This window comes from Trachurus japonicus, chromosome 9 (genome assembly GCF_045865225.1).
Source record: "Trachurus japonicus isolate A0001 chromosome 9, Traja_1.0".
Taxonomy (NCBI): domain Eukaryota; kingdom Metazoa; phylum Chordata; class Actinopteri; order Carangiformes; family Carangidae; genus Trachurus; species Trachurus japonicus.
In genome coordinates, this window is record NC_140915.1 from 13,281,882 (window position 1) to 13,298,618 (window position 16,737).

At 39.7% G+C, this 16,737-nt stretch overlaps 1 protein-coding gene across 6 annotated transcripts in view; it reads left to right on the forward strand.

Annotated features, from left to right (window-relative positions):
• The first annotated feature begins 6,380 nt into the window (after positions 1-6,380).
• Positions 6,381-16,737, forward strand: part of gak (cyclin G associated kinase) — a 31,882-nt gene continuing 21,525 nt past the window's right edge. For all 6 annotated transcript variants that reach the window (XM_085785991.1, XM_085785992.1, XM_085785993.1 and 3 more), the window contains exons 1-4: positions 6,381-6,809; positions 13,864-13,925; positions 14,801-14,860; positions 15,856-15,970. In XM_085785991.1, the coding sequence (XP_085642117.1) occupies positions 6,668-6,809; positions 13,864-13,925; positions 14,801-14,860; positions 15,856-15,970 (379 nt within the window). In that variant the 5' untranslated portion in view covers positions 6,381-6,667. The remainder of the gene's footprint in view (positions 6,810-13,863; positions 13,926-14,800; positions 14,861-15,855; positions 15,971-16,737) is intronic.

The following is a 16,737-nucleotide window of genomic DNA, read 5'->3' on the forward strand; positions in this document are numbered from 1 at the left end:
TCAACTTGCTGGAATTTTTTTTATAGCCTATAGTTTTGTCATGCAGTGCCCTAACTAGTTTAATCTAGTTTGTATTGCTGCATGTCCACATTTGTCCTATTAATTCAAGTTTCACTCTAGTTCTTTGTATTTTATTCAACCCTTAGGCTATTGTCTCAAACTGGTGCAAGTTAAATTATAGCCTAATTTAAAGGCTGTTTTTATTTATTTAGCTTATTTATTTTTACAGTGAGACTCTTAATTTGCTATTTCAGAATCAAGCATTTCAGTCTCGCTGGTACCCCCTCACTGCTCATTGTTCCTTCACATTCATCTACCAGGTGCATATGGAAATATAATCCATCCATATTAAACATTAGCCTAAAAGCCACTCATGCATGTGTGGAGGTTTGAAGCAGACACAAATACAAAAGAGAAAAAGAGACATTCAGTGAGCCATCTGTTGCCACATTATTATGACGAATGCAACAGTGACTGAGTCCACACTGATATTTAACGCTGTTGCATGATCTGGCACGCAGCTGCTACCGAATAGCCAAAAACAGACAGAGTGAACTGGTTTAACAAAATGTTGTAACCTGTCTGATGATATTTTGTAATAGTGTCCTTAAAAGCTGATTGCAAAGATTAAGGCCTTGCATCTCAAACCTGAACTCTTAAACTCTGAACCCCACGAGTTGTTCATTCAGTATATGCTATGATTTTACTTAAGCAACATGAAGTTATCACTCCAGTTCATCTGATTTGCACAATTATGGTATATCACTGTAAACCACATTTTTTTGGCTATACTGTCTTTAAAATGGATAGTGACCTTGATAAAAGGATCAACCAAAACTTGGGTACAACTCCTAGGGTAGAAATAAAAGTAAGGACACTTTACTTAAAAAGACCAAGCAGGCAGACAGATTAAAAAGAGTTGGTGTAAGGAGAAGCCCAAACAATACCGACATGGTCAGAAATGCAATCAAATCAAAAGACAATATAGCAAACAGCAAGTGGAATGAACCAGTATAGAAATCTATTGAGGGAATGCTGAACATGTGAGTAGGCTACTGTAGGTGAGTGTGTGGGGGGAGGGTCAGATGGGAGTGGCCGGGTCTGATGTGACGGCCGACAAAGAACATTCAGTCCCAACAACCGGACTAAATAAAAAAAAAAAAAAAAATGAACAGACACTTGAAACCATGCCAGGATTGAGATTTAATAATATGCTATAAGATACTATGAGAAGGTGCATGTGTCAGGTAGTGTTGCTCATGAGCTTCTTGTTTGGGAGAGTGAACAAAGAAGATGCATGAAACACCCAGTTCTGTACAGTAATTCAGTAACGTGTGTGGATATTGGACAGCAATAATGTGAGTGGTATATTGTGTATCTGACACCAAAAGTCATTACAAATACACAAGGCCGTTGCTAGTAATTCCTTTTTCTATTATACAGAATGGTCTGAAGCATTGTTATCAGTTTATTCATCATGTTACATCATGTTTTTGGAAATTCATGTTGTGCTATCTACAGTATGTAATAACAAATGTGTTTTTCTTCTTTTTCTCCTTCCTCCAAATGGGATTTGCCTCCCAGTCCAAAGTCAATGGCATCAGCCAAACAGCTGCCCAGCTGTTCAGCACTCACCTCCACCATTCTGTTATCACACTTAATACTCACTAATAATGACACAAAACACAAAACATTGTGATTACAGCACACACTTATCACATCTATTCATTCAAGCTCTTCTTCTACAGATCTTGTTGATCAAACAGTAACACTCCCCACAAGGGAGATTTAAACCTCAAGCCTCCCACTCCAAAGTCACTGGCATTACCCACTGAGCTACCCAGCTGGATGTGTTGTGCCCTCAGGTCCACCATACTATTATATTATTATATACACTTCCTGAAAATACTGCCTAATAATGTCAGTCATACAACTGAAATGTTCTATACAGCAAATACTTTTCACATCTACTCATTATAAGAAAGCAAGCTCTTCTACTTGTTGACCCAGGCAAATTGGATATGACTGTGATTCAAACCCTCAGCCTCCTGATCCGAAGTCAGTGACATTACCTACTTTTATTTTTATTTTTTTATTTATCCTTTATTTAACCAGGTAAAACTCATTGAGATTTAAAAACCTCTTTTACAAGAGTGACCTGGCTAAGAAAGCAATGTGCAAAACAACACCACATAAGCCTGTGCATATTCTCATTTGTCCAGGTCATAGTATTTATTTAGTATAGTATTTCAAAGGAGGTTAAATCGAAAGCAACTGGACTTAGTTATTTGTCTAGGAAGACGTTTCACCTCTCATCCAAGAGGCTTCATCAGTTCATGTACGCATCTGACCAGGCTGGGACACCACATAGAAAGCGAAGTGATAAACTGAGTCCAATTTCTTCAGAGACTGGTCAGGAGCATTCATAAAAAGCAGATCTCCATAATCCAGTAAAGATAAAAGGTTGTTATAATTAATCTTTCCCTTACCTGGTGTGAAAGACAAGAAGAAACCAAATTTAAGTTTCATCTTAGAAACAAGATTGTCAGTATGGGGCTTAAAAGTCAGGTTGTTATCAATCAATATGCCCAAGTATTTATAAGAAGTGACTTGGACAGTTGACAACCTGGCAATGTTTGATGGGAGCAGCCCCATGTTTGATGGAGCTGCTGGCCCCATCAAACATGGGGCTGAGCATATTGAGACGATGTACCATATTTTGATTAGTTCCAGGAGTTATTTATACTTATTTTACTTAATAGTTTTTACTCGAGGGACAGCACAGTCTGGGAGGTGTAGTCAGGATTTCATTTCACTGCTTGTTGTAAGTGTACACTTTAACTATGACAAATAAAGAATCTCTTGTTTTTTAGCTTTATCAGAGCTTTTTATTATTATTATATTTTATTTATTTTAATATTTAAAATGAATTAGTTTAATAGCTATGTTTCATAGAAAATGGGTTTTCAGTCTGGGCTCATGCTGGGTCATTCAGGGACAGGACAGTAAGTCTTGAATCCACTCCAGTGTTATCTGTTTGCCTCGGATTATTGTCACACAGTAAGGTGAGCTGCTGTGCCAGTCTCAGGTCACATGGAGCAGGTTTTCACAAGGGATTTCTCTCTGTTTGGCTGCGTTCATCCTTCTCTCCGTTCTGGTGTTTGCCATGCATGATTCTTATACCGCTTTCCCACTGAAGTTTGCAGGTTTAAACAGGTTTTTTGGCCAGTGGGAAAGGGGCTTTAGTGTTTGTGTCTCATCAGACCAGAACATCTTTTCCCTATAACCTCAGTACTTTCAGCACTGATTGACTGGCTTCTCTTCGAAGTGGTTTCCATCTACCCCCTCCACCAGGGATCTGAATGATTGAGTGGTGCAGAGCTGGTTGTTCCTCCAGTAGGTTCTCTCGTCTCTTTGTACAACTTCTACAACTGCCCAGTTGGTTGCCCACTTTGTGCCCATTGCCCATTTGGTTGCCCATTGGGTTCACGGTGACTTTTCCTGGATATCAAGGTGCAACTCGAAGGATGCAAACTTCCTCCATCTCACAAAAATTGATGCTATAAAACACAGCTTTAGGAACTGTTCAAAAATCTGATATGTGCCAAGATCACCACAATTTTATCTACAGTACCGAGAGTCCTTGAATTTCACAGCTTTGTATTTCAAAAATCATTTCTAGACACATCTCAACAAAATCAGGATATCCTGTAGAATCATGCAAACAGGATGCATCTTTACAGCCTGAGTTGCCACAGAAAAGTGTTTGAAAAGTGTCATAAATATAAGATTCCAGGAAAATAACATCTGAAAACCAAAATCCCCTTTTCATAATGCGCTATTGAACATAGCTGAATGATTAGACAGTGAAATCCTGAAGATGACCCGAAATGAACCTCAGCCTCAGCCTCAGCCCACAGCAAGTATTTCTGTTATCTGTTTATCCTGGCTCTGCCTCCACATCAGCCCATATGTCCTGCAGTCCAGCTAAAATTCACATTTTGTAACAGGCAGTATCAACATCTGTCGTATTCTCTCCCAACGAACGCCTGCCCTTTGGATCCTGTGATGAAAACTGTGCAACATGAACAGTGTCATTTCTGCTTAACATTTTGCAATGCATAATTACTTACTCTGCACAATCTACATGAACCCATCAGGGCAAAAAGACAAACTGCTGAGTCAACTAAACATGTTGGTAACTGTTCAGGAACAACTCAAGTATGACATTGGAGCAGAAATATGATGGGTGAAGAATCAAAAACTGACTTCTTTGGACCTTAAATGGATCCAGACTAAGCCCAGTGATGTCATAACTACTAATGGTAACTACTATAAACCTCTCTGATTTGCAGTATTGCATGTTTTCTGAGTGTAGTGAAAATGTTGAGACCTAAATTACTTTCTTAATATACTTACCGAAATTCTCTGAATCCAAGATATTTTCCATGCACTTGTTTTCTATGTTTCACTACATAATGGATTAATTCACACATCAGCCTGTCCATATACTTATTGGTCCAATTCTCCTTCTAATGTGAAACCAGAAAGGAGTCTAATTGAATCAGAGTTAAGTAGATTTGATTGACACCCAATTATATCAAAATTACTACATGGTAGTAGATCACAGACCAGAGGAGCCCAGCAAAGTGAGTATGAAAAATCAAAAATAATGTATATATGAACAAGGGTTTCATCAAGCAAATCAAGTAAGGATCCACATTTTGACAATGCATGGCATGCATGTTATCTTCTGATCTGCTATCATGAGATCAATTACTGAGATGTGTATCAGCCTCTTGTGCACTTAGTTTTCAGTAAAATATAAAAATATAAAGACCTGACACTGATACAACCTGAGCTACAGTACGTGTGTGGTACATTTAAATATTCCACCTTATACTTGAAAACTATTGTGCGTGGAGCAGCACCGACTACCGTCCAGTAGATGGCGAACTAATACATGGTATTATGAGACTCCTGTCCTGTGCTTTGGGACGTTGCATCATAACTCCCACCTTTTTTGCTCCCAATTATAGGAATGTTATATGGGTTAGGGTTAGTTTGCATATAGTACCATTACCCTCCCTCTATTTTCATAAAAGATAATAACTAAACAAAATATTTTTTTACCATAAACTAAAGCCTTTCTTATGCCAAAATGTTCAGGCTGTTGTGATCTTATAGGCCTATTCATTCCATATCAGGAGCCTTATATAGACTACACCACTTTCCAGTTATAGTAGCAAATGTTTTGTCTGTTTACTGTCAGTATTCTACATCTTTATTTTCCGGTAGTGATGTGGAGAAAAGAAAAATGTTAAACAAAAGAGGGGTAAAAGGGCTTTGAATTGACTTTATTCACTAACATGTGAGCACTTTCTATCACATGCACTGACTGATATGTTCTGGAGAAGTGATTATCCAGCAACACAAAACATTTACTGACCGTCCAGTGAATCTGGATTTGATTTGATCGGTTTATTTCTCTGCCAGTTAGATTGGATAACTTAATTCAGAATCAGGTCCAATATAAAAATAAATAAAAGAGAGAAAAAAAAGAGAAAGACACAGACAATACAATAAAAAACAGTACAACAAATTGGTTTAAAACACATACAGGCAATTATTCCAGTGTTTCCAAAAGCATGAAAGATATTTTGTGTCACTATGTGCAGGCACAGCTAGGGCCATAATGATCCCATTCTTTGACTGGCTAAGTCGACACATGAATCTGTACATATGGTTTCTTGTAAAGAAAAGTGGGCACATCACTGGCTACAAACATATGACATTGTCCATCTTGGACACCTATAGGATCCGAAATGCATCATTAGGCTAGCCTATATGTCACCTGTAGTTCTTTTTTTAAACACTGTACTTACACCACAGATGAGCTGTACCTATACAATGAAGTACAGTATTACCTAAACAAAATATAAAAATACATAGGCCTATGCCACCGCCTACTCCATAAAAATGCCAGTGTAATATAAAACTGTGACACATGTTAAGAGCATGACACAGGGAGCAGTGTATAAATAAAAATAACATAGATTAAAATAATAATAATAATTTGAAATACATAAATAATGAGCTAAACCTCAGTAAATGGAGTAGAAAAGGTGCATTACAACTTATTGAAAAGACAAACAGCAGCAGGAACAAAAACTGTTTCTGCAGCGTGTGGTCTTTGGCTATTTGGTTATTTCTCTGCAAAGGTAAAACACGTGAATTCAACATGCAGTTTTGTCTTATATTGTTTCTACATTGTGTACATTATTAACCAGGCATACAACACAGGGAAAACACCAGCATTTTTTTTTTTTTTTTGTCTTTGTGTCACCTGACTGGATCGTGTCCTGACGTCACCATCCCTCACGGAAGTCAGCAGCGTTGGTTGGCGATGATGGTGGCGGCCTCGTCAGCCTAGCAGCAGGAAGAGGATGTTGTTCTTCACTCACACTGAAAGAATAATATCACCTGATCACAAGTCTTCATAACAGAGTGAAACCGGCCGCGCAGTGTTTCCCAGCTGAGCTTTGCTGACATTTTTAACAGCTTCTTTTTTTTTTTCTTTTTCTTTTTTTTTTTTTAAAACAAACAGCTTCTGTGCTGTGAAGATAAAGGAGAGAGGTTAGAGAGAGAGGGAGAGAGAGAGACCGAGATGTCCCTGTTCCAGTCCGCTCTGGATTTCCTCGCCGGGCCCGGCTCGTCCGGAGGGGCCAGCCGGGACCAGAATGACTTCGTCGGACAAGTGGTCGAGCTGGGAGAGATGAAGCTGCGGATAAAGAGGGTGATAGCAGAAGGTGAGGCGGTCGTTAACAACTCATAGAGAAAAAAATGTTGATAACGGCTTGTCTTGTCTTGTGTGGCGGTGGCTAGCCGTGCTAACTAGATAGCATGCTAACGAGCTGCTGCTGCTGCTGCTACTACTAGCCGCGGTGGCTAAAGTATAGTAGCCTAACTAACCCTCTCTGTCTGTGGTGCAGCCTGTCAGTGAAAAAACAGCGTTAGCAAGAAGTGGCAGAGCTGTGAGTCACCTAGTAGCTAAACACCGGTTGATGATGGGATTTTGAATGTTTGTTTTTAATTGCACAGATATAGTTATGTACAAACATCCATGGCATAGGCTACATTCCTTTAATCCTACCACAATAAAGGAACAGGTGCATAAATGAGAACCCAGAGGGAAAAACAAACTAAAACATACACATAGACGTATGTATATAAGCTTATAAAATAAATAAAACAAAGGTCAGGGCTTTTTTTTTTGTAAATCATAGGCTACTTATCAATAATACTAAACAGTTTACTGCAGGGCTCCAGACTGCCCCTAAATGGAGGCATTTTGCACTTAACATTTCAGGCAGTGCAGTAAATTTTTCTTCTTGAGCATGTGCAACCAGTAGAATTTAAGTGTTTTTTTTTTTTTGCTTGTGAAATGTGGAAGTTGCAACTCAAAGGTATCTGGAGCAGGGCCGGTTCTAGCCAGGCATATATGAGGGGGCAGTCAGAAATGTGAAGGGGGCATCATGTGAACACATCATGCTCCAGCACTTTTTTTTCTCCGTGCTTATAGTAACTTCATTGAATTGGGTTGTTGGCTATGTGTCCAACCCCAACCTGGAGAAGTGGATTGCACTTTGTCAGGCCTCTTCAGACCTGTCCAACTAGGGGCCGGGGGGCCAACCAGGGTCTTAGAGCCGAAATTTTTTACTGTCGTAATGCAAAGAGCCACATTATATGGGGGGTTAGGGGTTCATATACCTGAAGATGCATTGCAAACCCAGAGGGGGTGAAAAAGGTGAGTAGCTAAACCCCTCTAGGGGGGTCTGGGGGCATCCCCCCCAAGAAAATTTTGTGATTTTAAAATGTGAGTGAAGCATTCTGGTGTACTCTGAGAAGAGGGGGGTGAGGGGGGTGGGGGGGGGGGTCTACTATGGTCAAGATTTACAAAACTGAAAGGTAGTCTTATGAATACTAAAGAAAAAAGAACAGAACATTTTAGAAAAGAACACTGTCCCTTTTTCGGCGGATTTTTGTGCTACAGCAGATAATTTTGTCAACTTGTAATATACACATTTTTTGAGTATATTAAAATGTGCTTTCTCAACTTCTAACATTTGGATTTGAGGGGGCAAGACATTTATTTGAGCGGGCGCTGCCCCCTCTTGCCCCTGCGTAGAGCCGGCCCTGATCTGGAGACTGTCATTTACAGTTTTCAGGCCAATGTGTGGGAGGATCATGAATGAAAAGGAAATATTGCTTTGCAAAGTCGATTTACAGTGAGCTCCCCTAAATTTTCTGCTTGCACTGCTAGAATTTTAAGTTAGTCTGGAGCCCATTTTTCTTTTTCATAAGATTTAAGGCTTTTATAAAATGATGAAATTCGTTATGAAACATGTGAAACCTAGAGATTTACACTTGTGTATGTAAAATTTACCCAGGAAGAGAATATTATTGATGAGAAAGTCATCTTCCAAGGTATCTGTGACAAGTCCATACATGACATCTTCACGAGAGAAGAGATTCAGGTGAATCGATGTATGAAGCCTGTCATGAAGGGATTTTGAATGTGTGTGTAAACAGGCGGTAAATTAAATCAGTTTTCAGTTCAATCCAGGGATTGGAAAGTAGCAGGATGAGGAGGACTTATATTACCTGCTAGTGTTGTCGTACTCTAGACTGGTCCTGGTCTCGAGACCGGTCCCGAGACTACATTTTCCAGGTCTAGGAGTCGACTACAGTTTTACTCGGTCTTGTCTCGGCCTTGGTCGATCTGCACTCAGGATTTGTTCTCAAGACCAGTCAAGACCACATCTGCAGTGACCTCTTTTTCTTTTCTTTTTTCTTTTTTTTACTGCAAATGTCTCTCTCGCTCTGTCAATTGCTCACGTTGGTTTATATAATGTAATTCAATAACTTGAAGATAATTAAAAGTGTTCTACGAAAGTATAAGCTTGTGTAACCAATCTGAAAAACTTGGTTGCACCAGAGTCAAAAGTGGCAGAGACTACAATTCGATAGATTTTGTATAAAATCGTCTTTTCTTTTTAGCTGAGGTATAATGTAAATATCAAGCCACATGATTATTATGAGTGCTGGTACTGGATACACTAATGGTCTTGAAAATGGTCTTGCACTGGTTTGGCCTCTGCCTTCTTGACCCGGTCTCAACCTCCGCAAAGTCTTGGTCTTGACTCTGTCTCGGGTTAGGTGGTCTTGACCACAAACGCATCATGATCTGTTCTTTGTTAATACATGTTTTAAAGCAGAAGTAAGTGATATATTTGTGTTAATATAAGTCTTAAATAGTTATATCTTCCGACAGCAATCACTTACATAGAGTGTTTGGTCTTATCGTATCCTACAGTTTTTATCCAATGAGGAGGACTGTTATGGTGCGTTCAAGGAAACTCGTATTTTTCCGACCGTGAAGTCGTACCAGTTCGATCTGGTACGACTTCACCGGTCGGAAGTTACGAGTGGCCGTTATAGTGACTTTCACCGGTAAAACAGGTCGGAAAAACACCTGGAACGCTACAAAGTCGTAAGTTGTGACTTGAAGCTGTAATTTACGATTTCAAAAGCCTGCCTGGAACGCAGCATTAGCGAAAACGCTCTTGTGGACAAGTTGAACTATCCCTTTAATCTACCTTTTTTTTTTGCGTATACATCCTCTTAAACTGGAAAATATTCTACACATACACATTTGTTTTAACTTGTTTTTTTGCAATTTGGTGCTTGAAATTAAATTTTCTTCTGGTTGTCATCCTGTGAAGCTGATACAAATACCTTCTGCAAATTTGCAGGTAAAAGTCAACTTTTTGCTCTGTGTCTTTGCAGCTTTAACTATTTGCTTCTCCTTTTTAATCGTTTCCATCTGTTGTTGTTGTTGTTGTTGTTGAGCTTAAAGTGAAGTCCCAATGTGATACCTGAATATACGTAAGGCCATGTTTTACCTGTCTGCCAGCTCTCAGCCCACTGTTGGCCAATGGCCACACAAACACAGACCTTATCATTTAATGAAGCAGCAAGTGGTTGAATAAAACCATCAGTGATAACAGTGCTGAGTCTCTAGGTTTCAGTGTGAGTAACCCTGTGTCAGATGTTATGTCAGAGTCTTCCTTGTGACATTGAGGGAGATTGGTGGAGAGGCAGCACTCCTCCTTTACCTGATCCCTCCAGTCCTTTTTGTCTTTTATTCATGTGTTTCTAGCTTAAGGTGCAAAAAGAGTGACAAAAATAAACAGCAAAAGTCAAATATGCTGGGGAAACCTGTTTTGTAATTTCTTTATCTGTTCTGGGATCCTCAGCATGACGCTCTTGAGGGTGAATGCATAGCTTTCTAAAGCAAACCTCCTGAGAAAATTGAGTTTAACAGCTGTGTGTCTGTGTGTGAATCTGACACATAACATATATTTATCTATATGCAGTGAGTCTGGTTACAGGGCATCATGTGAAAAAACCATGGGTCATGTTTCTTCTCTGTGGCACCAGACGGTGATTCTTGCTCTTTCCCCTTGTTAAGTGACGGGACAGTCTTACTATTCGATAATAAAGGGTTAATTTTCTTCCCATAGTTGTAACTACTTCTTAGTAAACCAGTACATAATTGATTCTGATGTTTATTATGGAGATTCCTATTCAGAAAACAATGGTAACTTGTCAATCAGTGGTTGACTTGGTGTTTGCAGCTCGGTTAGAGGCACAGGAAGTTTGCAGCACGGTCCGACCTGTGGGTCAAAGTGGCTTTACAGGTTCAGCAAGTGAAATTAGTCCACTTTTGTGTTTTGTCTTGTTTTAAGAGGTTGAAAAAACGTGTTGCAGCTCAGTCTCCTGGTTGTTGTTTCACTCATTTGACATTTGCCTTCACAACTAACTGATGATCTGTCAGGTGATGCACTGGTAACAAAAACAGCAAGTCTCTCTCTTCTCTTTGTCAACTAATGTGTGACCAGTCTCAATTACCTGGAACATGCTGACTAAACTGTAAATATTGATTCATACCTGCTGTATAGTATCTATTACTTTCTGCAGCTCTGACTCACGCAGTCCCAGTAATATTTTGTATTTATAAGTATGAAACAAAACCATTTGCTTATTTTAATTAAGGTGATTAATTAACTATTACAGCAGAGTAAGAAATTCTCATTAGTAGAACTGCAGGTAACACTTTATAATAAGTAGCTACACACTATTAAACATTTGTTAAGCATTGAATACTGAATTCATCATTTATAACACATGAATACTCATTAGAATGTATTTTATAAACACAGTTAAAAATGTTTTACTTATCATTGATAAGCACTAACTGCATTTATTAACTACATACGAATGAGTAGTGTGTTGTGTTGTGAAGAATTCAGTGTTATTAAAGCTTAACTAATGCTTAATGGTGTGTACTTATTATAAAGTGTTACCGAACTACACAAAATGATTATTTTTAATACTGATAAACTGGTGAGTTTGATGTATTCCTTCATTTCTATGTAGTAAACGATCCAGTAACTCACTTTGATCAACTTTCATTGATCTTAAACAGTGTTTAACACGAATGATGGCTGAAATACAAACAGTTAAATGACTGAAACGGTTGCTAAAACAGTTTTGGCTGAACTTCCTGTAGATGCACTGTCAACAAGTTGCTTTTGCACCAAACCTCACTGTAATCAACAGTATAATCACTAGTGTGTTGTGATTGCACATCCTCAGCTGTGATATCAAGAAGACACAGTTAAAATCAGTTTACACTTAACCGCTGCTTTTTTCTCCAAACCCTGTCATCCTGCTATCTGAAGGCTGTCTTTGTCTTCTTCACTCACCGAGATCTTTGGTGAGAGAATACAATGGCTGGCTCTGACAAGGAGGTTGTATTTTTCTACTCTGCTGTTTTTTGTTTTTTTTTGGAGCTAAGACTAGTTTGTCTGTCCGTTGTACCGGCCACATGGGCAGATAGGCAATCAAGGTTTGTTCCACTTCAGAGAAGTTGTTGTGCGACTGAACGCAGCTTGAAGACGGTGTCCTCTTCAGGTTAGTGAGGCAGAGATTGGGATCTTCACTTAACAAAAACCGAAACCTGCTGGCAGCTGGTCTTTGCTTTCTTTTGGCTCTCATGTCCCCCTTTTTTTTTTCAACAAGGTGGAACAGTACACTCTTTATCCCAAGAGATGCACTGGATACGCTTTTCTTCTTGTACTTTATATTTCAACACAATGCAAAGCCAAAGACTCTAACCTGAGAGGATTTAACAATGTGGGAGGATTTTTTTTTTATGCCACCTTCCAGTGTTTTTCTTGGGGAGTGGGGCAAAAGAAACAGAGCTTTCCGGGTTTCATTGCCAGCTCAATACAAAAGGCAGACATGTGATCCCCATAGGGAAGGGTGTGAATTATCAAAGCAAACTCTGTGGCATTCCTCACAGATGTTTGTTCCAGACAGTGGACAGGAAATGATGTCGTGAAGTGAAGTGCTGCTCGCTGCCTGGGCGACGGTCTCTGTAAGACACCTGGGTAATCGTCCCTGTGTCAATAAAAGCGGGATTGGAATCTGGAGAATCAACTTGTAGGTTTTTAACAGAGCAAAGCGAGGCCTGTAGTTGATTTACTCAGCACTACTATGGCAACCCATGGCTGCCCTGGCCCGGCCTTGTTTGAAGTGCGGAGGCTGTCTCAGTCAATACATACGTTCACCTGTGAGAGCAAACACTTAAAGTTGGTACTCACCTCACATAAGAAAAAAAGTTTCTCGTCTGCCATCCACTGACTGACGTCTTGAATTTAAGAACTAAGCCAATGCAAGAAAGGGATTTGGCGTTCTCAGACCATAAATCCCACCTGTAGCTCAACATTGTGTGCTGCACATGGCTGCAAAACCATAAATTCACTAAGACTTATTTGGTTAAAAATGTTCATTTAGAGACCGGATCGTTTTATCTGTGCAGCTATTTCTGTGCTTGTGTCACTAGCTAATCAATTATAGCTTATCTTAGATGATTGATTTTAAGTGACTGCAGCGAATTTCCTCCAGGAAATACTTTACAGGGAGGGCAGGCAGTGCGTTATTGTACGATGACATATTAGGGCCATTGTTTTCTTCTTTGAATTTGTGACTTTAAACTTGGAAAACCTACTCCTCTCTTTTTTTTAACCAACAACAGCCCTAATAAGTCATTAACTGTGTTATGTTGGTCTCACTTCTATTAGTAATAACATAATAACTAATATATGTCCAGTTGTGAACAGATTAGTCTGATACCAGGCTGGTGAATACAGCAGCGTTTAGTTGGCACATTATCACAGGTTCAGGTTTCAGCCACACCTTCAGTGAAAAGGTGGAGGTTCAACGGGGCTTAGCAGCGGCAGCCTTAAGCGTTAGAGAAGTGAGATGTGTGAAGTGTGTTGTGGTGTTGTGGTGTTGTACTTGAGCAAGGCACCTTAAGCTCCAGCGTCTACGGTGTGGCCGCTCAGTGCACCACAGATGTGACACAGCATTGCACTTGGCAGTTTCTTGATTTGACTGTTTGTGGTTGTGCAGAGCAGGGTGGTGTTGGTCTTCAGGGTGGTGTTGGTATTTTTGTGCATAACGGTAAAAAGTAAACAAGTTTATAGATAGAGATCCTCAGTATTTGGCCAATGCTTCTTTGTCAGTCATCATTTTAGTACAAAAATCATTCCATAACAAATCAGTAGATGCATTTAGCCCGTATCAATACACATCCCACACTGCACATGTGCGATTGATGATTATATTTTCATTTTTACATCTTAAGAGTGTGTACGTATTATTCCCATAGATTAAAACAATGTGAATTACATCCTGGCTGACATCCTGTGCTCTCTTTGTTTTTTTTCTCAGGTGGATTTGCCTTTGTGTATGAAGCCCAGGACATGAGCAGTGGTAAAGACTATGCCCTGAAGGTAAGATACAGGAAAAACCCAGTAAGGAAATTGTACCTGTTATTCTACTTAATACATGTTGAGGCACTCTCACATTTTGTCTTTACCAGTCAAAATATGCATGAATTCACCTGTGCAAGCGTTTATAAATCATGCACTGAATCACATTAACTCTGTCTACAATGATCCTGCTTTCTATATGCATTGGACTGCATTTCTACATATGACTGGACTTTATCATTCCTAGTGGACTTAACCCTTCACAGTATAACACAGAGAGGACTTTTGCCCGTTTCCTAGTTTGATTCAATGCTATGCTACCCACATATTGTGAAACTGTGTAATGCCTTTAATGAGATAATGAGAGCTGCTGCTATTTTATCAGGCAGTTTAATCTCAAACAAGCTCTTTCTTCTAAGTATGACACAGTTTCGATGGTGTAGTGACTAGTGAGTGACTCCACACTTTTTTATAATTCTGTCTATGTTGGTTGTGAAGTCATGCATTTCTTTATTGTTAGTATTTAGCACGAAGAGCTTAGGCAAATAACTTCTTACAGTACAGTCCACATTTACATGAAGAAAAAACAAAAAACTCTCTGCTGCACAAAAGCTGCAACAACAGAAGAGATATTGTTGGATGTTGGCCATGTTTGGATTGTGTTTGCCTGTATTAGCTCTCTCTCCTGGGGTTAAATCCAGACTGATTTATGAAATGGTGTAAATGGCCATTTAACTGGTCTGTTGGGTGCAGTTAATGTGATGATCTGCTCTGTTCTTCAGTTTGCCTTGAAATCGTTTTTCTCTTCTTCAAAGCAAAGACGTGTGGAAGTTTAACGTGATCATGGAATGGCAACAAACTAATCCTGTGTGTGTGTGTGTGTGCTTTTCTTTCAGAGGCTACTGTCCAATGAGGAGGAAAAGAACAAGGAAATCATACAGGAAGTCTGCTTCATGGTATCCTTTTATCATTTCCAGACCACAGTGAAAAAGACACTTTCTTCTTTACTCAAGATCACTGCCGAGCATTTCTGTCTTAGCGCAGCAGATTCTCTCTGTTTCCACACATGAAGTGACAAATCGAGTTAAACTCAAACAACCCATGAGTTTCTCCAGGTTGTGGAATTCACCTCCGGCGTTGTGTATAGTACTAACTGTCATTACCACGGATTATTGGCTATGCTAAACAATGCAGGGGACTAATACATAATTACGGTGTTTAACTTGTGGTTTTAAAAAGCCACTGACTGCTTTTTATTATGTGGTTCTGTCTTTTACAAGCTTGACATTTGTGAGTCTTTTCTTAGTTTTGGTGTCTCTAAGGGGCCGAATCACTGAGGCATCCACTGCCATTCAGTTTTAATTCATAAAGCCCCAGTTTTTTTTATTTATTTATTTTTTTCTCTTAAATTTGAAGAAGTGAGTCAGCGGAGGGGACCAATGAACCTTCTGGCCAGCAGCTAAAGAGAAAAAAAAAATGCTTTGACATCTCTTACACAAGTTGGGCAATAGTTGATTCATGCTGTGTAGCACAGTGTGGAGGCACGGGCTGTTGGTAAATGACGCACCGTTTTTCCTGGACCCATTGCAACATTTGTCTTTTCAGAGCTGAATTATTTGCATAACGTTTGATGCCGTGAATGCTGATGAGGCAGAAAAACAAACTCTGAAATTCTCTGGGTGAATTCTTCTCATCACCAATTATAATTTCTGCCTGCGTCCACTGTTAGAAGCTGCAGTGTCTTTTCAGCATAGAGCTGCTGAGTTGAGCCTATATGTGCATCTACGGGGCTACTTAAATCTAAAGGCACCATTACTCATTAAACTCCCTGTTTAATCAGTGACTTTGATTAGAGATTAGTAGCTTGAGAGTCTTAAATGGCTGACTTGGCACCACTGTGGTGTCTGGACTGGACTGTAACTGTTTGACCCTTGACTTGCCGGCGCCATAGAAAAAGCTGTCGGGTCATCCCAACATGGTCCAGTTCTGCTCCGCTGCCTCCATCAGCAAGGAGGAGTCGGACACGGGACAGGCCGAGTTCCTGATCCTCACAGAGCTGTGTAAAGGTAAACACACACACACACACACACACACACACATACTCACACTCTTAGGCTACGTTCACACTGCAGTTACAAATGACCTGAATCCCGATTTTTTTTTTTCGCTCAAATGCGACCCATATCCGATTTGCTTTTGACAGTGTGAACAGCACAAGTCGCATTGAATCTGACATCAGATTCAGATCCGATTTTTTCCCAACGCGACCCCAGTGTGAAGCAGCTAAGGCGGATTTGATGCGACTTTTACGTCACTTTACAATGTTTACTCTAGGTTTTGTTTTAAGAAGCGACGGCAGGACCACATACACACACACACACACACACAGCTATAAAAAAAAACGGCTTGATAAAACGATGATAATTTGATGAACGATGCCGTGTACAGACAACAGAACAGCCGTAGTGAGAACGTGAGCGCTGAAGGAGAGGAGATTATAAATAAAAATGGACACGTGGTGTTAAACTTTGGGTTGTAACAACCTTGTTGACGCTGTTTCTTAATAAACCGAACGCTGCCCAGCGGGTTGAGACACTTTAGGAGGTTTGTTCCTATATAGGGTACAATCTAAAGTAATGGTAACTGAAACTAAAATATAGAGTTTGACTCTTTTTCTTTACTCTTTTCCTCCTCAGCAGCTGCTCAGACATTTTCCAGCTTCCATTTCACAGACACTTCGAAATAAAAGTGAAAATACTGTACTCATTCCTTCTATGCTTTCTATACAACAGCGTGCTGCGCCTGGCGTCATTGTTATTGTTCTTTTGCGCAT